Raw genomic sequence first — 24,737 nt, forward strand, 5'->3', positions numbered from 1 at the left:
GTACAGTTACTGCACACACACACACACAAGACGTCTTGCTCAGCTTGAAATTGACGACTAGTTATTGCATTAATACATGTAAATGACAGCTATCATCCTGAGAACAAGGCAACCGTACAGACATGGCTTACTCAGCTTCATTAATCTTGACATACACGACATTCTGAAAACGGAATAAATAATCTGATGCTTCTGTCTCAAAGTTCTCATAATAAGGGTTCTACGTCTGTAACCACGGTTTTGGGGGCGTTTTTAATTTACTAAATGCCATTAACTCTTATAACAGTTATATTGTACTGCCTTTTGTATGAAACTTGTAGTACAGTATAAGGAAAAATAAAGATAACCAACCACCAAAAATTTCCCGATAAACACAAAGGAATTAAAAAACTAAAGCAAATGATGTTTCCTCGTAAGAACAAACGGAAATTTACGTTTTCATTGCCTACGCCCGTACTGAGAGGTCATTCCCGGAAAAAAAATCATTATCGTCGCAAAGGGGCAAGCCTGGTGCCGAATATGATGTAATCATGGCGAAAGAAATTCTTAGGACATAGAAGGTTTTGATCTCAAAGGGTTAATGCAAACTATGTTTCACAAGGATTGCTCCTGTGTTCACAAAAGTCAATCAGCGGCCAGAATACTGTTATAAATTAAATGAACACAAATTAAGTTAGTGATAAGCTGTACGTATGGCCAATCTTATTCATAATAATTGTTTGCCATGAAATATTTATGAAAAGATTGGAAAGGTGTATGCTAATGACGCACATAATAGGTTACATTTTCCAATACAGACTGCGAAAGGTGCCATCTATTAAGAATGTTCTCAGCATTATCTGGAAGGAGTGAACGGAATTAATTTTAGGTTTGTACCTATCGATAAAGCCACTGAAAACTGGGATTTAAATAGCTCTTTATAAGATTATTTACCAGACAGCTTGCGGATTTGCATTTTTTATAAATATGCAGATTTATTCATACTGTTTTTTTTAGACAGCACATTATTTCCATAGATAAGGATAAACTACGTCGCTCATCGACTAATACGGTTCGAATACTCGGATCGTGGATTATTTTTACACATTCTTCTGTGCTCCCTCGGACAGGCACCTCTTTCAAAGGCCCTATCTCTCACCAGTAGAGCACTACCGCATGTCTAACTAGTTGAGCGAAATATAAAGGAATCTACTCTGTTAGTTAAAACAGAAGAGGATGAACAATACAAAAAAGAAACATGTATACTAATGCTCAAAATTGCTGCATAGTTGTTTGTATTTAGGTCACATTGTATTGCTCTGGAACCTGTTATGTTTACCATGCGTACGGTAAGATTGCCAGATGGCTAAATTTTGTAATTACATAATTTTATCTATTCACTCTTTTATGGCCCGCGGAATCAATATTACAACAGCAACACTGAAATACGAAAGAAAAGAAAGTCAACAGAAGTTCATGCTTTGGAATGTTCTCTACAAGCAGCTCTGGACCTTCAGATAGTGTAGACGACCTTGTTTTCGGGAAGACCACATCTGCTGACAACTACCACTATCAAGCCATCTTACATAGACCCCTCCCTCACGTCAATTTTAATATATGAGTAGCGAAGTGTATAATTTTGCAATTGACAAGGGAATGGCCTTCTTACAGGTTCAAAAGAAAACAAGAGGTCAAAGAACTCCTGAAAAATACCTATTATAATCATATTTCGAAATATTAAAAGCCAACGCACTTTAATGACCAAAGAAAGGTATGAGTATAAACAGAAGTTCAGTGACATACACTAGCTGTAAAATTAATGACTACCTCAATAGAACCAGGGGTGAGGACAGATTCAAGTTATCAGCTTATTAACTTATGAAGACAGAAGGAAACGAATAACCTTTCTGTACAAAGCATTAACAAATTCTGATCCTTATTACATTAAAGAGCTATTCTAATATATGGGATACTTCAAATTTTCTGAAAATTCATTGTTAGCTTCATTTAATTTAATTTAAATAAGAAAGGACTCTGAGAAAACATTATTAAGGGCATAACATTATTTATACTTACTGAAGGTGAAGATAAAAAAGAATGTTTACTATAAAACATACAGTTAACAGTATGTGTAGTTAACATTTTTAAATCAAATTTCATGCATTTTAACATGTGAACAAATTTGGTTATAAAATGATTTACTAAAGGATTTCTACTGTAGACATTATTAAATGGTAATTAATAAACAATTCTAAATTTAAGAAATAAAGAGAATCACATCCTGCTAACCCATCCACAGATAATTAAATTTGTTTCATAAATTTCATATGCTGTTTTTTTAGTATGAATCCAGTAATATTTACTATCTCCTATAATATTTCATAGCAAATTCCATTATATGGCTGCAAAAAGTCTACAAAATGGATGAATAATACTATCTTTGTAATTCTACTTAGTATGTAAAATATCTGGCTAGTGGCCTAAACCAAGGTTCAATTCCAAGTAGGGGATGGAGATTTCGTTTTGTCACCATGTCCACACCAACTGTGGGCCCAACAGCTTCCTAGGAGATGAATGCCGTTGATTTTTCTCCAGGTTAAAGTGACAAGAATATGAAGCTGACAACTTTCAAGGTTAAGAATGTATGAAAGTTTACCTTCACTTCACTTAGCCATGAAGATAATTTCCTCTTCAGTCAACAAAATTATGTGCTGGAGAAAATTTTAAAGTCTTTAATTCTAAACTGATGTGTCACAGTAATATACATTAAAAAATAATGAGTAAAATTCAGAGCATGTTATATAGCCCCTTCTTGATTAAACCAAATCAATTGATTTTCTGTCTGCGACAATACAAAACCTCTAGGAAATACAAGGGATGGGGTGGAAACGGACCACATGCTGATCTGCTTATAACCCACTACAACTCCTGCATCTGATGGCATCAACGCATAACAGATTACTCAGATAACCCCACCAGCTTATTTTAAATAAAAGCAAATATACCGTATGTACCCCTTCTCCCACTTCTTCCTCATGTCTTTCTGAGATGGTGGAAGGGACGAGAGAGGATGTACGTCAAAGTATTTAAGGCATGCAGTATGTAATCATCATCACAGTTTGAGAAATTTTGTTCTGGTTGGCAGTCTTCTCATTTCTAATTCCTTTAGTAAGTGAGATTATGGTTTAATGTACTGAATTTGTTCTGAAATGTGTTTTCTTTCCTAAGCGAGTGACAAGTGACAAAGGCTAAGTTGTGTGTCTGAGCTCATTTTCTACAGCTACAAATCATGAAAAATACAATCAGAAACATAAAACTTTAACTACTATACTTTGGAACATACATGCAAGAAAATACTAATCCACATATATTAACGCTCAATACTACACTTCAACATTCAGTAAATATAAACAGTACATTAGATCAGTTCTAAAGGTTTCTGATGATGGTATATTACAGTTGGTTTTCATGGACCTGAGTAGATACTCCCCACCTTTTCATCTCAGTTCAGAAACGTGTTCCGTTCAGAATACTAGACAATGGAGAAAGTTCAGAAACCCAGTAAAATTAATAATACATGTTACGGACTTATCACAGTTCATTACGATAAGTAGCTACGACTCTATTTCTCTTATGTAAGGTTGGGGCCTGATCCCTGGTGAAGAGGAAGGAGTTTTATACCTTTCCTTGTCTCTTGTTCAGTCAAGTATCAAAAGTAAATGTAGTCAGTGTGATGCTATGTGCCTCATGTCACACTGAAATCGTAATTTTTTCTTATGCCTTCATTGTTTATGTCTCTAGAATACCTTTCATTTAATTTCAAGATCACACTGTTTTGAATCCTTGGATGTCACTATATAATGCACTTTTAAGTCAATGTATAAGAAATTTCAGTTTCATATGGTTTGATATTACTTTTATAATATGTACCATTCAGGTTCTTAAAATGAAAGGATGTATTGCTATACACCTTTCTATTATTTACTGTCATGGCACCACACAATTACAAAGTTGTTAAATACCAGACCAGCTACGACCACCGGACCATCTGATCAATAGCTAAGTGCTGAGTTCAACCCTTGTGAATAACAACATCCAGTGCAGTGTCACTTGAAATACTTTTGTTAAATACCCTATTCATTATTTATTTTCTAAATCCAGTTTAAACCATTTGATCAAATAAATTAATTTCCCTGATGCCACTGATGATGACCTCTTGAGGTTGAAACGCGTATGGCAATAGAGTCTTTTTTATAGTGTTAATAGTTGTTTGTGGCTTATTTTATATACCAAGTAATTTGTTTTATGTACTAGAACATACATGGCCTCCTAGTTATGATGAGATGCAGAAGACAAGGAAATGGGAAAACAGGAGGATTCTATATTACTGATTATCTTACAAGTCTTTAAGTCTCTTAATGACCCTGATACTGTTTCAGCAATGAAACAATTGGGAGCTGTCATTCTGTTTTTCTACCTACTAACAACTGAATTTACATCAGCTGCCATCCAACTGGAAGATAACCGATACCTAGATAAAGAGGTAATTGTGACTAGAACAAGACTGCAAAGGTAACTCCAATGTAGTATGTGTATGTTACAAATAACATATTCTTTGTGAATTTGAATTCCTCTATTTTTATGATGAATTACTGCAGATAACAAATCATTTTCATCTTCTTAATTCTATCTGCTTCTGCCAAACTTACATGGCAAATATCGGTAATGAGTGAAATGTAATGTCTATTGACGATAAAGATTATTAGAAATAGAGGACTGTATTAATTTGCTTCCACTATATTCTTTAGCATGCTCATGTTCATTCTCATCAAAGAAGTTATTATCCACATACAAACCATTAATTTGTAAAGGCCATATTTTAGTATCTTCATAACATTCCTCTTTCTTGCCTTGTCATGATTCTACCATAATGCAGTTCATAATCAATACTGTTATTTCTGAACTATAAGACACATACAGATTTTATAGAGGGAATTTGGGGGGTGGGGTGGGGTGGGGGAGAAATTTTGATCTGTAAGACTCATACAGATATTAGGCATCACTTTAATGTAGAAAATTGGTGCCTTATATTCTGGAACACATGGTATACTTCTAGAAATACTAGTAATAGTTCGAAAGGAAGTACTGTAAAATAAGATATGTATAGGCAAATTTGGCAATACATTAATTTTGTAGAATTTTATGACTGTATTAATTGTGACACATAATTTATGCTGTACTTTTCTTACTGTGTTTTCCTATCAATATCAAGTTACAAACAAAGTACAATGGCAGAGAAGGTAATAAATCTTATGTAAATAACTGTGTGTTGTTTTATATGTATGTTTCAAATGTGTTACAACTGTATGTTGGTATCAAAAGAAGTGACGTGTTACAGGAGTTATCACAAATTTTCCATTCTTACTAGAAAATACTGAATAAGAAGACAGTGTATATAAGGTAGTGAAGATAACATGCAGGTATTTAATTTGAAATGACTGACATAAATCAGATGTTTTATATTCTTTCATCACTGTCTGTGGACCATTCCTCTGGCTAGTCCTATACAATAAGTGTAATTAAATCATACATATTTTATAATCAGCTTGTAAAGAAATTGAGTGCTGCTTATCCTTTAAAGTAATTAATTAATTTACTGCTTCACATGGAAAGTTTCAGACAAATGCAGTGAATGTCAGAGAATTAGCCACCTGGATAATGCAACTACTTTTACACAAGGGACAACAAACTATATGCACTCACAAGCGTAATTCAGAACTTATAAACACTCTGCTTGGACTGCCAAAAATACTGAATGAAGCTGGAAGGAAATGATATGGGTAAGAATATAATCATCTACATGAAACTCATTATCATGCATTTATCTTGTAAAAAAGAGTGGTAAGATGTATTCCAAACTGAGGTAAAAGTGCAAAAATCTTAATTTTGGTATAGTGGTTAGTACATCTGTTTCATGGTTCCAAATGCCAACATGGATCACAATGTGGGGACACATAGTTTGAATATGAACAGAGCCATTATCCTGGTACAGTACACTCAATGAGCTACAACTGATTTTTCTGCATTCTTCATAGTGGATAGAAAAATAAACTTAATCATTGTGCCATTTCTTATTTAAACACTATATAATGAATGCACTTGACTATACTGTGTTAAACTTCATAATTTCCTATGTATTGTACTGTTTGACTGTTTTTTAATCTTTCCTGTTTGTCCTCAGAGTGTAAATTGAGACACATGCATCATCCTGTTTACAATAAAATGTGATATTAATTTAATTTTTTTTATTTTCAGGTGTCAGATAAAAAGCACGTTGTTACTTATGTTTGACAACACAGAATTAATTTCTCTAAGAATACTTGACTCGTAAAGTTTTGCTTAAATAATTTTTTTATTATGGCTTGTGTGCATGAATGAAAAATAAAATTGTGTAAATAAAGGTGAATACTGAGTTTAATTTAATTTTTACAGCAATTCATTACTATCCTATGACATCATATGGTATTAAAAAACTGAGTAAGTATGGAGAGGTGTATGCTGAGTTTATGTTCTAAATCACATAAATATGTATTGTTCAAGACCCTTTTCTCCTGTAAATGTAGTGATGAGCTCTATACATTTTATTTTTACTTAGTATTGTTGGGTGATTGAAGTTAACAAGCGCACACACACACACACACAGGGGAAAGAAGAAATCCTTATAAAATATTCCTGTAAAAAGAAATAAATGTGAGAAATTAATAGCGTTAGAAATATAACATTATTCCATGTTGTGAGAGTGACTTACGTACAGCTAAATGGTACTTCTGTGATACTGGTGTTAAAACTTTAAGGAATTTCCTGAACAGTCAGATTGCCAAGGGAAAGAAGAAGAGGAAGTGAACCAGCTCTGTATGATACAGCGTACTTTGGCTGGGCAAAGTAATTACTGCATTAGATAATGTTATAAGTTCTTTATGGATGTACTGACAGTTAAGAAATGTGAAGAACTGATGAGCTCTGAATTTCAACTGAAGAGTGATTTACTGGAAACTGTAATTTCAGAGAGTAACCAAATAGAAATGGCTTGACACATAAACTGTTTCTATGAACTTCTGTTTCTACAACAGAAACTGGAGTTTTAAAAAAAAAGTATCTTTGCAATGCAGAAAATGCATGTGGAAACTGTGTATTCTAGTATGGATTATACCTTTGCAGTATTGCTTGAAAACGTATTTGAGTTTATCTCAGAATACATAAATAAATACAAATATTTAAAATAAATAATTCATAACTATTATATAACTTTTCTCTAAGTCTACCATGTCCCTTAACAAAGATGTAAAGTACTTTGACCTTCAACAAATGACAGAAATCAAACAGGCAAGAAAGTATGACAATGGGTTAAAACTGAAGTTCATACAGATGGGCAAGTTATGTCCTATGAAATAATGCAAACATTTTATGTAGAATTGGGACCCATTCTTAACAAAAGACATAAGCAGAATCCAGCTTTTGAAATGTTGTAATTTTTTAATTGGATAAAGGACAAAGTAAAAAAGAGCAAAGAATCACAATTTAACATATCATCAGAAACCTCCAAACTTTGACTAAGCAAACAGTTTGTACTCACCCAGATGGCTGAAGGTAAAGTTCTTCAAAGGAGTCTCCTCGTACAGAACAGCAGATTTAGTGGCCCACTGAAAGGAAACGAGTGATGGTATGGGATAGGTAAAACCAAGGAAAGAATTACGTAAAGTAAAATATACAAACACTAGTACAAAAACAAATTCCACTGATGGCTAATCTGAACAAAGCTTTCCTAGACTGTCCTCTAATAATCTATCCAGAGTGGTAGATTATCTCTGACACAAGACACTAAATTATTATACCTGAGCGTATTATTAATGTAGAAGTCACTTACTGATAGAAATAAATTTATGAAGAGTAATGCAGTTTAATTACATACAATGGTAACTATGTGTATCACCTGCCTTAACATTTAATAATTCTGTATTTTATTCACAGAAACAATCAGTTATTTTATGGTGGATAATTCTGGGAATGATGTGATACCAAGATCTTTGGAAGAAGTATAAAGAGAAGCTTTTGCGGTGACTGAAGTTGATGAAAGATGTTATTTTATTGAAGGAATGAAAAGGTTAAAAGAATTTAAACACCTAAAAAATCCCCTATAATAACTGAAATAAACACAGTTTTGTTATCAAAATAAAAAAATATCTGTACAATTTATTAACCATAAATAAAATTAAAAACACCAGTTTCTTTATGTCTACTATACTAGTGCAGGATAAGAGAAAAATGATAAGAGCTAATGGCTACAGCATTAAATGTTTTACCAGTAGAATCATAAACAAAAATATGAATGCAATTATGCACACATGACAAACAAACACACGTAACATGAAAACCTGAAAATAACTGACATTAGGAAATGGAAGGGAAGTTAGAATAAGAAGTTAGGACTCTAATTAAGTTGATGCATAGATAACTGAAGAATAAAAAAGTTTATTTTCTTTTTGGCTTAAGTCAGTGACAGATTTTTTTTAGTTATCAATCCTAGGATTGGTTGGCAGCCCCATTACGGGGCTTTTCCTTGCGAAGGTACCACAGTGGTTTTTCCTTGTCTTCCGTGGCCAGTCTTTATCCAACAGACTGGAAGAGAAAGGACGCAGACAAACATCCATGCCTTGAGCGGGACTCGAACCCACAGTCCCAGCGGCCAGGTGCAAGAGGTCCATGACTGACAGATTATGATACAACAATCATCATGGATATGTGATACTACAAATAGGGGATGTGTACAAACCAATTAAATTCTACTAAAGAATAAAGTAACCCCCCCAAATTGTTTTATTATCCCTGTAGAAAAAAATTACAAATGATGTCTATTCGCGAATTTTGTATTGGCCACTGTCATACTTGGTATTATAATTATTACAAGAAGCAGATGCCATATTATTTATATATAGAAATAAAATTTAAATTATTATAATTCTGGTCTTTGCTATATTTCAACATATTTCTGCAAACACATAAAAAAGTTTTTTGCCTTTTGATGCTAAGAAGATTCAAAGGTGGAACTTGATGTTGCAACTCACACTGCACATTATCACTGGACTGCACTGGGTGATGACACCTCTAAATGACATGTTCTCTCAGCATAGTATGCATGCAAAAATTATAGGCACTGAATAACCAATTCAATATGGATTTAAATTCTTATGTAATATACAACACAATGGTAAAAGAGTTCACTTATTCGATATTTACCAACATTATATATGAACCAGCACATCAGGTCAAAACTTCAGACTGAAACCGGGACCACTTGTAGATCGTCCCTTCTCCAGAAGACCCATATGAAACCCTCCTGCAGGAACATCTTCATCTGTATCACCCTGTAAGTTAAACATGGCAGCCATAATTTTTTAAAGGGAACTCTAATTTGTCTATTCATCTGCCAATGCACGTTCCATCTACAAAAAAGCTACTGAACAAATATCATTTAAATTTGGTATTAGAAAGAAGACTAAACAAAAAGCTTATTTGTAAATTTAATTTTAGTTCAATGAGCCGACTATAACCCATTCTTTATACAGTGCACAAATCAAAATTTATAACTTTCCTTGAATATAAAACTGACACATGACATAAGAAGTAAATCATATTAAAAACCCAAGGTTTTTACTTGAAAATATTTTTACATATGATGTGAATGACTTTGCAATATTTGCAATAAATGAACACCAGTGCTAAATGAGACATACAAAATCACAGAGAATAAGTCTGGAAAAAACACACACTCCAAACTGAAGTACACCTTTACAATCTTGTGTCACGCTTTACCCCTGGGAAAGAACCCTGGCACCCATTACATAGGAGGCTGGGTGGGCCTCAGAGCCAATCTGGATGCAGAAGCTAGAAGAAAAAGCCTTTGCTCCCATCAAACCTTGGTCATGCAGTCTGCATTCAGTCACTATACTGCATGAGCTACTTGGCTCATTAGATTTTCAGATATAGCAGTAATAAAGTTAATTCTAAATAAAGTTTTGTGCTAAATATACAGAATGGCTCAAGAGTATGTATGAACTGAGAGCAGTTGTAGCAGGATAGTAAAACAACAACTACTTACCAGCTGTTTGTATTCATGTCCACCAGGTGGAGGTTTAGGGCTAGCAGCTGCAGCTTTCCTGTGACCCAATTCACTCTTGGCTGGCCAAGTTGGGAACATTGCTGGGTCAATGGGTAGAGGAGCTTCATTGAAGTAGTCATGTTTCAGAGCATCCTCTGCAGTTATACGCTGAGCAGGGTCATATGTAAGGAACCTGGAAAACAGGAAATAACTATTTTCAGTACTGATAAAATGCAGTGGCTCAGTTTTCATGACAGATTTTGACACACAACAGCAAGAAAGATAATGTACACTTACATTACTCATACTCAAGGAATATTAAATAAAAGAGACATAAAATGATTTCATGTTAGTACCAGTGATAAAAGCAAAGGATGAAGCAAATTACTTTCTGGACATTATCCATTGTCCCACATTTAATAAAACATGACATTTCGGAGATTGGAATCTATCTCCATCTTTAGGTAAAACCTACTCTGTTGAGCCTCTGTCATACTATGTATTTTCTACTTGATCTTCAATTTTTTCATTCCTTGGTATTTCAGTTTCTTGGACTTTGGACAGAATGTTAGCTTGGTCAGAGGTACCAAATCCTATCTATGTTGTGCAATTTTGGAAAATGATTTTCCTTTCTTATCCCCCACGGATATGTGCTGCCCCGCTTAGCTCATATGCCATGACTTTTGCTACTGCTGTGTCTAGAGATGGGGAATAGCTCTATCAATTGGGCCCAACAGGGTAGGCTTTACCTGAAGACAGAGATAGACTCCAATCTCTGAAATGTTGTGTTTTATTAAATCTGGGTGGATAGACAATGTCCAGAAAGTAGTTTGCTTCAACAACGCACCATCGACACAAACCTTCAGAATTAAGTTAAAAGCAAAGTATGTCAACAAGATAATTTGAATAGTTCTATTTCTGTGTGTAAATATCATATGCAGAAATTAACACTTGTTATCTCAGTGTCACTGTTTGAGACTTTTCAGTAAGACTGGTACCTTAACTACATCCAAATCATCACAAACAAATTAGCTTGATTTAATTTTAAGGGTATTTTTTCATAACATGCAAAAACAAATGACCATTTTACATTAATATAATCAATTAGATAATTACAAAAGAAATCTCAGTACTTATTGTTGTTTTGTGGGAATATGCATAAAGGAATGGAGATAAATTCCCTCTTTTCACATGGTATTAATAAGCAAAACTTATATTTTCAACAGTGTCAATTTCTAATTACATTAAAATGACCAAAGAATGGTGTATTTTTATGGAAGATATTATACACCAATACTGAACAATCAGAGCAGCTGGATACATTTTCACATATTATGTATGCTACTTTCTTTGTAACCTTAACTAATTTTCTGTGAAAATCACAGTTATGAAGTTAAATTAAATAAATGAATAAATTTCCCTATGCTATTTTAAACAAGTGATGGTTCCTTCTCAATCTGAATAATTAATGAAAGGGGGAAGCACTTCTTCCACAGAGCATTGAATTTATTAACTTACAAACTGTAAGTTTCTACCTGTTCATGAGATCCATACCAACATCGGTAATCATGGTTCCAAACCGAGATCGTAACTGGCTTACAGGGTACTCCGTGAATGTCATTTTCTGAACAGCTGGTAGTTTACTGTAACCAGGCCAAATCTTTTCATTTGGAGTCCCCAGATCCTGCAAGTCATAAAGTGTGTTTAACATTATTTCTATGAACACTTATTTGTGCTTTCATAAAAATTAATAAGTTGAGTAAATTACCACTGGAGAGAGAACCAAGTGAGAGAAGCTATAAAAAAGAAAGGACACAGATATATGAGGAATGATTGTGGGAGGAGAGAAAAGAATGGAAAAGGCTTCACCATAAGATAACCCATGCTGGTGGAAATGCCAATGGATAAATATTGTTTCTACTACTACTAATACTGCTATGTTTATAAAGCAAGCCATTATAATGTTAATTCCTGTGTTTTGAATAAATCAAATACTGTTAAAACTAAATGTTCAATAATTTTATTGCTGTGGAATTCTTTCAAACTCAGTACTAGTAGCAAAAATTTCTATCAAATAACATTCAGCATAATCTGTGGAAAGTTTAGAAATAACTATTACTACTTTTCTAAACTTTCCTTCAATAATAAATGATACCTTAAATACTCGGTTAAGTTGGTCCACTTCAGATTTTCCTGGAAATAAAGCTTCCATGGAAAGAAATTCACCAAAGATGCATCCAACAGACCACATGTCAACTGGAGTAGAATATTCCTGTAATCAGATCATGGTGAACTTAAACTGAAAGGAAAACAAACATGGTGCTTCTTCATTCAACTAATATTTCATTTGCGTTTGTTGTTTAGCAGTAAGAGGAGTCACATTCCAATAACTCTGAGACTTCAGAAAACTCAGAATGTTATAAAACATTCAAGTGCATGATATAAACTATCACTTACCTTAGTGCAGAGCAATAATTCTGGTGCACGGTACCAGAGTGTCACCACTATAGGGGTATATGGTTTCAGTGGAGATCCATACTCTCTTGCCAGTCCAAAGTCTCCTACTTTTAGAATGCCTTTATGGCTCAACAATAAGTTGGATGTTTTTAGATCTCTATGCAGAATCCAGTTGTCATGGAGATGTGCCACAGCTCGAAGAAGTTGTTGCATGAGACATTTCACTTCTCCTAAAGGTAATTGAAAAAGCAGTGGTAAGAACTGCATCTATTCTAAGCTAGCGATATGTATAAGGTAAAGATGTGAGAATATATACACTTCATAACAAAAACTGCAGTGTCAATTTAAATGTGCTTTGTATGTTACTTTTATCTAATTATGAATATATTTCTTCTTGTGCTAAAATAAAGATCAGGATTTTTTTTATTTTAACCATCACAGAGATCAAGAAAAGCAAGTCTGAAAACTAATAATGTTCCTTAAAAATATGAATGAGTGCTAACACTACAACAAAATGTACGTGTGTATTACACAATGTAGTTTTTACTTTCTGATACACTCTGATGGAATATATGTATGCAATATGTTATACTACAAGGCTTTAAATTAAAAGACAACTGGCAAGATCAGTTCATAAAGAATTCAAAGTAATTAACTGAAAATTCTGTTACCTGGGATGAAGACCTGCTTCTTCTGCTTCATTGTTTCCATAAGTGACTTCAGATCATGCTCAACATAATCCATAACAATGAAGATCTTGTCCATGTTACTGCCCACAACAATTTCCCTTACAGTAACAATGTTTGGGTGCTGAGCCTGAAGCAACAACACTATTATGCTACAGAGATAAAGTTCATGGTCATGTACTGAAGAAACTAGACATAGTACGGCGCAGTTTGAGAATAACAGATATATCCTTTTCATGTACATGAGGATTTACTATAATTAAAAGTACAGAAAGATGTGTTTCCATTTCAAACACAGTTTCCAAGTACATTCTAGTTTCGATGTTAATTTATTGCAGATTTGCTTTCCTGACTGACATAAACAATGATAGAAATATTGTGCTACACACAAATATACATTACTTTTTCTTGTAGTCTGTTAAATGTACAGAATATTAAGACATGTTTGAAATGAACACTATTTAACTTAAAAAGTTTTATATTTTACATTATGTCATGATAACAGTAATACAGGATTACTCTACCAGAATGTAACAGACAGCAGAGGCTGCATAGAGATTAAATGGATTCTGGCTTAATTAATGTACACAAGTGAAAACGTTGGGTCAAATGAATTTAACAGTACAATGGTGAGATGAAAAAGATATGAAAGAAAACATATGTTTCTCTATGTTGCTCTGTTTTAAGGTGTACCCAAGCATTTGCCTGAAGAGACAGGATAATAACATAAAATATGTCACAAGTGACCATGATCCAGTTGAAAATTAAATGAGGTATCAAGTAATGTTTGTGAATCTGGAACATTCTGGGAAAGATTAAACTTTCTGAATCTTAAGAAGTATAACTGGATTTCTACAAAAATCATACTTACCTTCAGTAGTGTGTTGATTTCTCGCAATGATGTGATTGGAAAACCTTCTTTTTCCTTCTCCATCTTTAATCTTTTAAGAGCAACAACTTCTTCTGTGCGCTTATCTCTGGCTCGATATACTACACCATATGTACCTTCTTCAATCCTGTAAAAAATATCCAAAAGAGCAATCATACCAACAATCGTTAATACTCTGCTATTTCATACATATAATTCAGGTATCAATCTTTCAGTACTCTTTGTTAAGTATGGAAAGGTAGCTATATATAAAAACCTAAAAAAAACATAGATGCAGTATTAAGGAGAATCATAATGCAAGTGGGACTTCAGAAATGTGCAAACATATGCCAAATTTTACGCAGTGCTGACTTACTCATTCTTTTTTCAGTTGCTTCAGCAACTAGCTTACCCTTTATTTTGGACAGTTTCAAGACACAAATGACTTGTATACATAACTGGGGTATATTCCTAACAATAAAAGCAAGTATATATAGAAATGTTCAAATTGAAGATGTGTATATCATGACATATATATATTATATAAAGAATTGCCTAATTAAAAAGTACTGATAGCTTATGATTTGAGAAAGAATATCTGCCCCAACTCAAGACATCCTACCCATAAAATAACAATGCAGTAACAACTAACAGACACAAGCTAACCAATCCTGCTTCACCTCAAAACATGCATTAATAATTTACCTATTAAGACACTGAAACTCTTCCACACTTCTGCATCCCTGGATAGCTGGTAGATATGGTGGAAGTTCCTCTTTCAACACAATATCTGACTTTGGAGACTCATCATTGATGAATGGAATTCCATTCTCCTCCTCCTCGTCATCATCTGAGCATTTATCTATTGGCTTTGTGGTGGAAGCTAGTTTCTTGCTTTCATCTCCACTGCCATCTGATCCTGTATGTTCTTTCACTGAAGTAGGTGAATGGTTCTGGCTATTGTAACCAGTTTCATCATCTGTGTGATGGCCGCCAGAATCAGTATCAACTGAAAACCCACGGTATCCATTTTCATAATATTCAAATATAAGATATATTTCACATTTTAAGGGGGGAGAAAGAGTATATCCAAATACGCTTTCCATGACTCTTTCTAAAAAAGTTGTTTAATTATTTATTGCTTACTGGCAGAGGTTAAAAAAATGAGAAAGGTGAAGCATGGAAGAAAAAAATTATTAACATATGAATGACAAACCAGCATCATCTTCCTCAGACTCTGTGCTACTGTCACTGTCTTCCTCCTCCTCTTCTTCTTCTTCCTCTTCTTCCTCTTCTGCCTCACTGGAAGCTTCCTCCTCTTCTTCAGCTGGACTTTGACTGTCTCTAGTATCTACACCCCCACCTCCAGACTGTTGTTTTACCTCTTCTCCAGCATGGAGTTCCTCTTCTGAGTCATCTGACACTGTCACAACATTGATGGCATCATCAACATTCTCTTGACCCTCTGCTGTGAAAACAATAATAAAATGCAACTCATCTGAAATGTGCAATGTACTGTTATGTAAATAATTTGTGTAACTGCTAAATTTGATGTAAATTAAATTACATGAATTGCAGGGATATATAATTCAGTCATGGGCTTAAATAATAACTGACACATATGAGTTAATCTTCAGCCAGCACTATGACAAAGGCTATAAATTAGTGTTGACTTCCACATGAGCTTTCATATCTCTAACACTCATATGAGCCAGATTTTAATATATGGTAGAGTAAACACAGAAGAATCAATACATATACCTCAATAACAAAATACCTAGTACGATTTAAGGTTCCCATGGTAGTGAGTACGAAGATGGCTATCATCTGGGTTGTAGTGCCATGTAGTCTGGTAGATGTTTATCAGTGTTTGTGAAGTCTTTGTTGTCTCCATCATCATTACCCTAATCATGGAGGCAGCAAGAACTTCTCAAAATGTATGTAAATATGTACCAGAATAAACAGTGCTACAACCCAGAAGGCAGCCAACTTCAAACAAGAACCTGCTTATACCACTAATAAGTAACTACCACACAGAAACAGTGTTGTTGAAACTTAGTGGAGGGAATAAAGTTTGACTTCAGTCACAGTGAGTCAAAAGCCACATACTTTATAAAACAGACAATATGATAGCAAAATATGTTCACTATGTCAATACTGTAACTGGAAATAAAAATGCCAATATGCAATCTGGCAATCACTCCAGTACCAGAAAAACTACATAAATCCCTCCTAACAACTGGGAAAAATAAACAATGTGCAAGATTCAAAGCCAGTAACATCAAAGGAGATGAAAAAGCAGTTTCTGGGTTGGAAGTTCTTCAGGGTGTATCTGACCATTTAAATGCATGACAGTATGTTCATATCAAATCCTTCAGACACCAAGCTTCCGTCTTGTTTTAAGGTGCGAAACTCTCTTTCAACACTTATTCTTCTTCTAGTCAAGTTTATCTTGTGTGTTTCTGTTACAAGTAACCATCTTCTGAAGTATTGAAGGCATGTAACATTCCAAATTTAATAAAACTACCATGCTACTGGCATAATTACAATTATAAGCATATAAAGTATAGCTAAAGTTGCCCCTGTGCTTAATTCAGAACTATAAATTATAACACATACATGTTATATAACATAAAATGTACACATACAACACATGTGAATTGCTTGAGGCCAGTATGAAATTTCTAGACTGTCTGAAATATCCAACATTTGTTTAAGACACTTTTATACAATTCTGATGTATCACTGTCTTCACACTGGCATAAACCTTCAATGATCAAGAAGGTAATAATGCAAAATTATGATTAAATTTTCCCCCTTTACAATGAGTTTCTTACTTTTCCTTACTTACCATTTCTTTCTGTACTACTCTTGTTTGGATCACTTTCCTCTTCTATTCTACGTTTCTTCCTCTCTCTGCTGCGACTGCGTTCTCTTTTCTTAGCAATTTCCCTGAGTGTACGTTCTTTCTCCTTTTCAAGGTGCCGACGTTCACGTCTTGCTTCCAACTCACGTCGGTACACCTCTTTCTGACGCACCATTTCCCTGTCTGACGTGCCAAAAATAACACAAGATCCACAACATTTTAATTAAATTTTATATCTCTAAGCACAAAGAAAATGTAAATAAAGTAAAACAGAAACATAAGCATAGTTTATCATAGATAAAACAACAAATTCTTCAAATAGAGATCAAAAGTGTTGCTTAGTATCATTAGACTAACTGAACTTTCAAGTAAAGCAATTCAGATCATGTATAGTACGCAGCATTTGAATCCACAACGTGTGTGAATATATATGAGCTCAGCTTTTAGTTCACTATAATACTGTTAGATACATGTAAAGCAGAAACCAGCATAGCTCATCTGTGTGTGATAAAACTGTGCAGATGTACCTTGAATGTACATAAAAGTTATATATTATTACACTTGTGCATCCTTAAAAAGACCAAGTTGGTTGGTGTAACAGGAATTCCATGGAACAGATACCATCTTGAGAAGATAATATTTGCTAAGCTAGTCATGAAATTGACCACCTTTTATTGAACTGTGTTCACACACACTAGTCCCTATCCTGTACTAGATGAATCCAGTCCATATACACACAAGCCAATTCTTTCAGATCAATTTTAATACTATCGTCCCACCTATGCCTAGTCTCCAAGTGGTTTCATATCAAATTTGTGTATGCTAAATGACCTACTCATCATATCTTCCTTAATTTGATAATTCTAATAATATTATAAGACTCCTGATTATGCAATAATTTGGAAAGGACAGTAACACTCCGCCTCTTAGAGACAAGAATTTGGGAGAAGTCTAGTTTGAATCATGAATGTGCTACTGGCAAGCCTAACTGAGATCTCTGTCCTTTGTCAGTTTCTCCATGTGAATACTGGGAGAGTACCTAGTACCTTCAGAGGTACATTGGCTGACATCTTCTAAATCCTTAATTACTAGTCATTCATGATCATGAATTATTTAATTCACTAGACAGAAGTTGTATAAGCAACAATATTAAAGCATCAAAAACATGACACTGACAGAACAACTGATAACAAAGACTGGATGACTATGGCTATGAATGGAAGATGAAAGAAACAAACAGAAGGGAAAGGATAAAAATATTGTAGATGTGCATGTATGTTCAACAGTAGCAATAATTCATCTGCTTTCAGCAATTCCCAAATTACTATTAAATTGTAACAGACTGTATTTCAAAATCAGTATACATGAATTACAGTTATCTGCATATGAGGAAATTCCTAACTACAGGGCTTGAAAGTGAAGAAAAAAATCCCACTTTACCAGGAAACAAACACTGGTCATCTTGTCCATAGTCTTATCACTACTGACATATTATACTGAAATGTTAAATTTAAGTACACTTTTACTAAGTTCTTACTAATATTTTATACTTTTGTAAGATGGTAGGTAGTCTGTAAAGTGCGGAGTTGTCATCAGCAACACAAATATTCATCACCATACAAGGAAAGAGCATGAAAAACATCTATTTCTTGATTGTATGATAAAACACATGCATAGTGAATATAAGAACAAAATGGTCTGACTTCATGGGTGGAAGAATGGAAAATGTCACCAGGAACAAAAGTTTTGTTTCACTTTCACAGCCAGGAAAACTAAGAAAATCAGTTACAGAAGGCACTATCACACACTTACAATTAGGATGATACTATTTACTTACACAGGAGGGAAATTTAAAAGGAAAATGTAATGCAAACATGTGGAAAAAGGGCATTCATTATAAAGAAATGTCCTGCTGCTAATGTAAGATAAATGTTGTGTGCCATTTCAGATTTCAACTGGTACTGGCCATAAAATGAACTAAGATGGAAAACAATGGATTCTGTTAAAATAAATACTGGAAATAAATGCCCACAATATAGGGGATCATACATTAATCCTGGGGCAATTTATAATTATAACGATGATCCCAAAGAATTCAATAGAAATATAAGAATTGTGTCTTTCAGCTTACAAGGACTTCCATATTTGAACTTCCATTCATCGCCACTGTCGTCCAGTTGGTTTGATTCTGGAACAACAACAAACACATTCACCTGAAGTTCCTGGCAAATTTCCTTCCTGAATTACTATAGTTGTGTGTAGGCTTTTTCTGTTACTTCAGCAAATTACCATATAAATGTCCTAAAAATGACCTGACCATCAAACTTTCATAAATATGCCACTATGTACATAAATAAAATGCAGGCAAGAAGTACATAACATTTTATAAATTTATATGGAATTTCAATTCAGAAGACTGGAAGAAATCAGAAGTATGTTCCGTTAACTTCTACTTCAATTTCTATACATGTTATATGTGGTACTGTGATCATGGATGTGAGATTTAACATAATACTTTGAACTGAAGAAATGGTTTTTGAAATGCTGAATGTATCTTTACATCACTGGTTCACCAATTTCCTTTACAATCAACATTTAATAGTGCTTATTTGGGATCAAAAATGTCAGCACAGTTCACCAGTCAGACACAAATTCTACTCACCATACATTTCCTCTACAAAAGAAGCTGTCACAAACAACTGACTACAACTAACTTCTACAGTGAATGGATCACTAGCTATCAGTTGCTCTTATCATCTCAGATGTGTCAAAACAACCAAAAATGAAACACATCAACCCACCACTCACAGAGTGATGAATAAAAACAACCAGCAAATTGTATTTTGCTCATATCTTTTTCCAGATCCTATATTCAAACATGCCAGTATCATGTTAAGGCCTCTATACCTATTCCTCTTACAGATTTACCATTCAACTTCTGTGAAGAAACAAAAAAGTGTGTGTGTGGGAATATTAATGTAGAAATCAAAATGTATTCACTCAATGACCTTAATTTTTCACTCATTTGACCTTGATTTTTTACTTGCCATGGATGAGAAGATTAGTGAGTTTGTTGAGCCTTGGTGTTTATGTCCTATGAAGGTAATCTATGAATACAAACAAAATAACTGAAAACCTAAGAGTACCTTACACACTATATATTTAATGTGGCATTTTATAAAAAATACAATATTTCACAGACATGTGCTATATGACTTTCAAAATCAAATAAAGCTTCAGTTGGGAAAAATAATTTCCAAGTCCATACTTCTCATGTAGGAAGTCTGAAATGAGCAAGATATATAATTTACCTAGATGTGTAAAAATGTTCTTTTACATTATTTTCATATCTGATGAATGCAGAACACTGAAGGTCTATTATATGCTAGCAAGAAAATAGTTCCATAAGTAAACAGAGAAAAAAAATCAAGTATGTGTTCCTGTACTGTCACCAGACTATAGGACAAAATAATATAAAAGCAGCTAACAATCCTATCAAAACGTTGCAAATTTTAAATATTTAGGAATTATGGCAACATACCAAAATTGCATTCATTAATAAAGAAATTAAGAGCAAATTAAATCTGGGGAATGTTTGCTATCATGCAGTTCAAAATAATTATCTTCCCAGTTATCTAAAATTGTATAGATTAAAATACTTAATTTTATCAGTTATTTAGTATGGGTGTGAAACTTGGTCCCTCACATCAAGAAAATAAAGTGTTTGAGGATAGAGTGTTGAGGAGAATATTTGGACCCAAGAGAGATGAAGTGACAGGAAACTGGAGAAAACTGCTTAATGAAGAACTTCATTATTTATACTCTTCACAAAATATTAATGAGAGGACCAAATAACGGAGAACAAGATGAGAAAAGCATGTAGTACACTTCAGAAAGATCAGAAATGGATACAAAATGTAGGATGGAAAGCCTGAAGGAAAAAGCAACTCAGAAGACCTCCATATGGATGGGAGGCCAATATTAATATTAATGTTATGGAAATTGGGTGGGAATGTGTGGACTAGATTCATACTTCTCAGGAATTCCACTGGTTGCATATCCCAGTGAACACAATAACAAACCTCCATGAAAGGCCAAAACATTTTGACTAGCAGAGTGATTATTAGCTTCTCAAGAATAACTCAAATCAATCACAGCTCCAGTTTCCACCTACACTGTGCACAAAGATTCACATTATTTTTGCTTTTAAAGAAGATCAGTATAACTGAGAAAAAATGATATACAAATTACCTACAAAAAAGGACATATTTTTTTAGAAATTAGTATTAGTACTTCTTTCTCCAAATTTAGTCAATAATGAAGAAAATGTGTATTTTTAAAACAATTCATGAAATGACTGTCCAGTGATATCCAGCAAACACATTAAAATCTTCTGGTTCCACTCTAAAACAAAAACCATAGTGACCGAATCCTTCACCCAGTACAAGCAACATACCTGCTTCTAGAAGACGTTCCCTTCTCATCTCCTTCTCTAAACGCTCAGCTTTCTCACGAGATGACTCTCTTGGTGCAGTAACCGTAATGATGTCTTCTTCTACTACTCTTCTTTCACGATCACGTTCTCTGTCTCTTTCTCTTCGTTCTACTTTTACTCTGCGGTCTGTTCCTCCACCACTAGCACTGCCACCACCAGCAACTCCAGCACTGGGAAATAATACATGCAAATGAATTAAATTACTGTGCATGTGCTCATGTAAGCCACACCTAAATTTTTTAAAAAAAAAAAAATCATTTATAAGCCACATAAAAGTTTTTAAATTAATTTTCCTTCAAATACTACCAAATTTACAATTATAGGTGATTTATTATAAGAACTTCAGCTGCCAATGTTTCAACATATCAGAGGTTTTATTTCAGCATTGTGAGGAGAATCAATATTCCATCTGCACCCATGCAACTAAATAAGGATTTCAAGGTTTGCAGAATTACATGACTAGAAACAGAAACATAGTACGGACCCTAACTGAGAAATCAAATATTTTATCTGCAGTACTCTTTCTGGATCAGGAATTGATAAAAATCCATATTCAAAGACATTACTTCTTTTACAGCAGAATCATTAAATCTATTATTAACTCATGTAGGCAAATCTTTCTTAATGTATTACTTTACCTATTGCCTCTTTCTGTGTCACCAATACCACCACCACCACCACCACCTCCACTTCGTCCCTCATTCCGTCGTTTGTCGAGCAGGCGCTCCCTCAGATCTTCCAACACACGTTCGCCACGCTCATTTGACATTTTGTCCTTACTTCTGCTTCTCCCACCAGCATCTGATATTCCTCTAGAATCACGCTCACGACCACTTCCACTGCTATTTATAACATCACGTTCACGATCTCGTTCACGTTCCCTCTCACGTTTATTCTCCCTGGCTGCTGCAGCAGCTGCTTCACGCCGCTCCCTAGTAGTAAAAATCATTCAATGTATACAAATCTACGAGAGTACATTTTACTTAACCCAGCTACTTTATCACATAAGTATATACAGGAAAAGGTTATCTATAATGGCACAGTATTAAACAAATTCCAAGGTGCAGGGTCCTTTCTGAAATGCTGGTAGTCACTCCCACTGCCAATAAATTCATAGTATTTTAACCCAAAAGTTGACTACTATCTTAACTGGATGGTATCCCAAACCATCTAAATCCAGTACACACCCTATTAATTTATGTTTCCCCAATATATAACATCAATATGCAAAGTCTCCCAAATGGTCTTTTTTTTCCAGTTTTATGACCAAAATTTTGTGGGAATTTCTCAACTTCTCCATGTGTGCCTCCATGCTCTTCTCATCTCATCCTCCTTGATCTAATCACTAATATTATATGAACAGAACAAATCTAAAGTCCTCATTATATTTTTTCTGCTGTGCTGTTAATTCCTCTCTCTTTGGCCCAAAGATTAGCCTCAGCACTTCCTTCTGAAACATCCTTCCCTAAGAGTGATCTTTCCACTGAGTGAGAGACAGTGTTTCAGACTCATATAAAACAAACAAATATCTTTCAGAAAGTAGATAGGTAGATAAACACTTCTGAATAGGAACTTTTAGAATTCTAAATTTAGTGTTTTATACTCACCGATGATGTCTTTTCTCCCTTAATCGTTCTTCTCTGTGCTCTCTATGTTCTCGAGTTCGATGGTGGCTTTTTCTATGAGATGAATCTGGTTTCCCATGTATCTATGCAAAAAAATATTATAGCATTTTCTATGAATTGAAAGAATTTTGAGCTCTTCATCAAAAGCTCTCATAAATCTCCCATAGTCCTGTAAGTCACTCAATGGGAATCAATAATGCTGATTGTTATGATACAGAATATTGTCTTGATGTCTGCAGGGCAACTAAAGGAATGCATATCGAAATCTACTGAACAGGTAAGATTCTTGGAGAGTTTCTCTTTATTTTGATGTTTATTTCATGTCTCTATCATGCTTTGTTCCAAAACTATGACTGTTTGTTACCCCACCATTATTTTACAGACACACTGTACAGTGACTACAAAGGGCTTTTCCACATTCACAGCCAGAAGGTGATTGATACCTCTATATATAGCTGCGGTTTATGATGCATGCAGTTTTACCTCCACTTTCTTTACAAGCCTTCATGACATGGTACTTACTGTCCATGTCATATACCTTGGCATCTTATAGAAGGGAGCAATGTTTATATGACATGCTCTGCTTTATATGATTGTCATTCATAGATATTTAACTGTTCAAGACACTCATTTCACTCATGATATCAGAAGGTTCATCACTGCCATCACAAGGCATATTACCGGACCTTCCAATCCAAATCAAAACTTCACATAATCAATTTATCTATGATACATATTAACCTTTATCATATGGGAACTGAGGATTTAATTTCTGTACTAGAGGTCTGCTGGCCAGACTATAATTCCTGGTTTATGGTTCAGTAGTACATTACTATGACTGAATGTATGCCATGATGCAGGGCCGATACATGTTTATAGTATCCTCCCAGTGAAACTTACCTCTAATTGCTATGGAACTTTAAATAAATAAACTTACATGCTCACGTCTGCCACTGTCCCTATCTGAATGTTTATCTCGCTTATTGCTACTACTGCGAGATGAATTAGTCTTGTGGTGATGTATAACAGATGCTTGGGGAGGTTTTATGTCCAGTGAATCTGCCGTATCATCTGCATCTTCCTCTTCCTCTGACATACTATAAAAATCACATAAATAATCTTCATCCATCATGTTTACTCTTACAAATATAAAGCGTTCACAGGTACAGTTGAACGCAAATGCAACTTCCCGGCTAGACCGAATGACTTACCACCAAGCCTACAATGTTTTCCGATACAAGTCAACAATCTGCTCCATTTAAAACAATACAATCAATGTACATTTTTTGTAACAGTTCCTGCCAAGAGTCAGGAGGTAAGAGTCACAACTTTATTTGTGAATGCACTGTAATACGAAAATTAACCAAACGCACCTGAATGCTGTATCATCTTTTGAAAGTTGCATCGGTGATTGCTTATGTGGACTCTTCGTTATTTCACCATCCTCACTCTGATCTTCTACTTCCATTTCCGAAACATCATATTCTGACATGGTTCCAAATTCGTATGCTTACCAGTAACACAAAAAACATCTCGCATTAGCATGTCCACAATTAGACATTGCTTCCGCATAATATAACCATCCATGAAGCCATGGATGTGTAA

At 34.3% G+C, this 24,737-nt stretch overlaps 2 protein-coding genes across 9 annotated transcripts; one reads left to right on the forward strand and one right to left on the reverse strand.

Annotated features, from left to right (window-relative positions):
- Positions 1 to 1,205: 1,205 nt before the first annotated feature.
- Positions 1,206 to 6,445, forward strand: Pdf (Pigment-dispersing factor). Of its 3 annotated transcripts, none has more exons than XM_022061392.2 (4): positions 1,206 to 1,328; positions 4,419 to 4,522; positions 5,653 to 5,819; positions 6,295 to 6,445. In XM_022061392.2, the coding sequence occupies exons 2-3, from the start codon at positions 4,421 to 4,423 to the stop codon at positions 5,812 to 5,814; spliced, it is 264 nt and encodes an 87-aa protein (XP_021917084.2). In that variant the 5' UTR covers positions 1,206 to 1,328; positions 4,419 to 4,420; the 3' UTR covers positions 5,815 to 5,819; positions 6,295 to 6,445. The 3 variants fall into 3 exon arrangements, with proteins under 3 accessions (XP_021917084.2, XP_087212525.1, XP_087212524.1); XM_087356399.1 differs by lacking the exon at positions 1,206 to 1,328 and adding an exon at positions 1,623 to 1,750; XM_087356398.1 differs by lacking the exon at positions 1,206 to 1,328 and adding an exon at positions 3,063 to 3,147.
- A 1,215-nt stretch (positions 6,446 to 7,660) lies between these two features.
- On the reverse strand, positions 7,661 to 24,641 carry Pitslre (cyclin dependent kinase 11B pitslre). Of its 6 annotated transcripts, none has more exons than XM_087356368.1 (17): positions 24,506 to 24,641; positions 24,070 to 24,229; positions 23,115 to 23,215; positions 22,146 to 22,439; positions 21,469 to 21,677; positions 19,144 to 19,200; positions 16,998 to 17,195; positions 15,363 to 15,614; positions 14,852 to 15,155; positions 14,150 to 14,294; positions 13,264 to 13,408; positions 12,593 to 12,822; positions 12,291 to 12,407; positions 11,671 to 11,819; positions 10,136 to 10,328; positions 9,274 to 9,401; positions 7,661 to 7,679 (listed from the first exon to the last, which is right to left on the reverse strand). In XM_087356368.1, the coding sequence occupies exons 1-16, from the start codon at positions 24,622 to 24,624 to the stop codon at positions 9,303 to 9,305; spliced, it is 2,772 nt and encodes a 923-aa protein (XP_087212494.1). In that variant the 5' UTR covers positions 24,625 to 24,641; the 3' UTR covers positions 7,661 to 7,679; positions 9,274 to 9,302. The 6 variants fall into 6 exon arrangements, with proteins under 6 accessions (XP_087212494.1, XP_021917072.2, XP_021917071.2 ...); XM_022061380.2 differs by lacking the exon at positions 7,661 to 7,679 and adding an exon at positions 8,489 to 8,743; XM_022061379.2 differs by lacking the exon at positions 7,661 to 7,679 and having other exon boundaries at positions 8,489 to 9,401.
- Positions 24,642 to 24,737: the final 96 nt, after the last annotated feature.

This window comes from Zootermopsis nevadensis, unplaced genomic scaffold (assembly GCF_977971745.1).
Source record: "Zootermopsis nevadensis isolate Lab colony 2312 unplaced genomic scaffold, Znev_1.0 Znev_ptg000027l, whole genome shotgun sequence".
Taxonomy (NCBI): Eukaryota; Metazoa; Arthropoda; class Insecta; order Blattodea; family Termopsidae; genus Zootermopsis; species Zootermopsis nevadensis.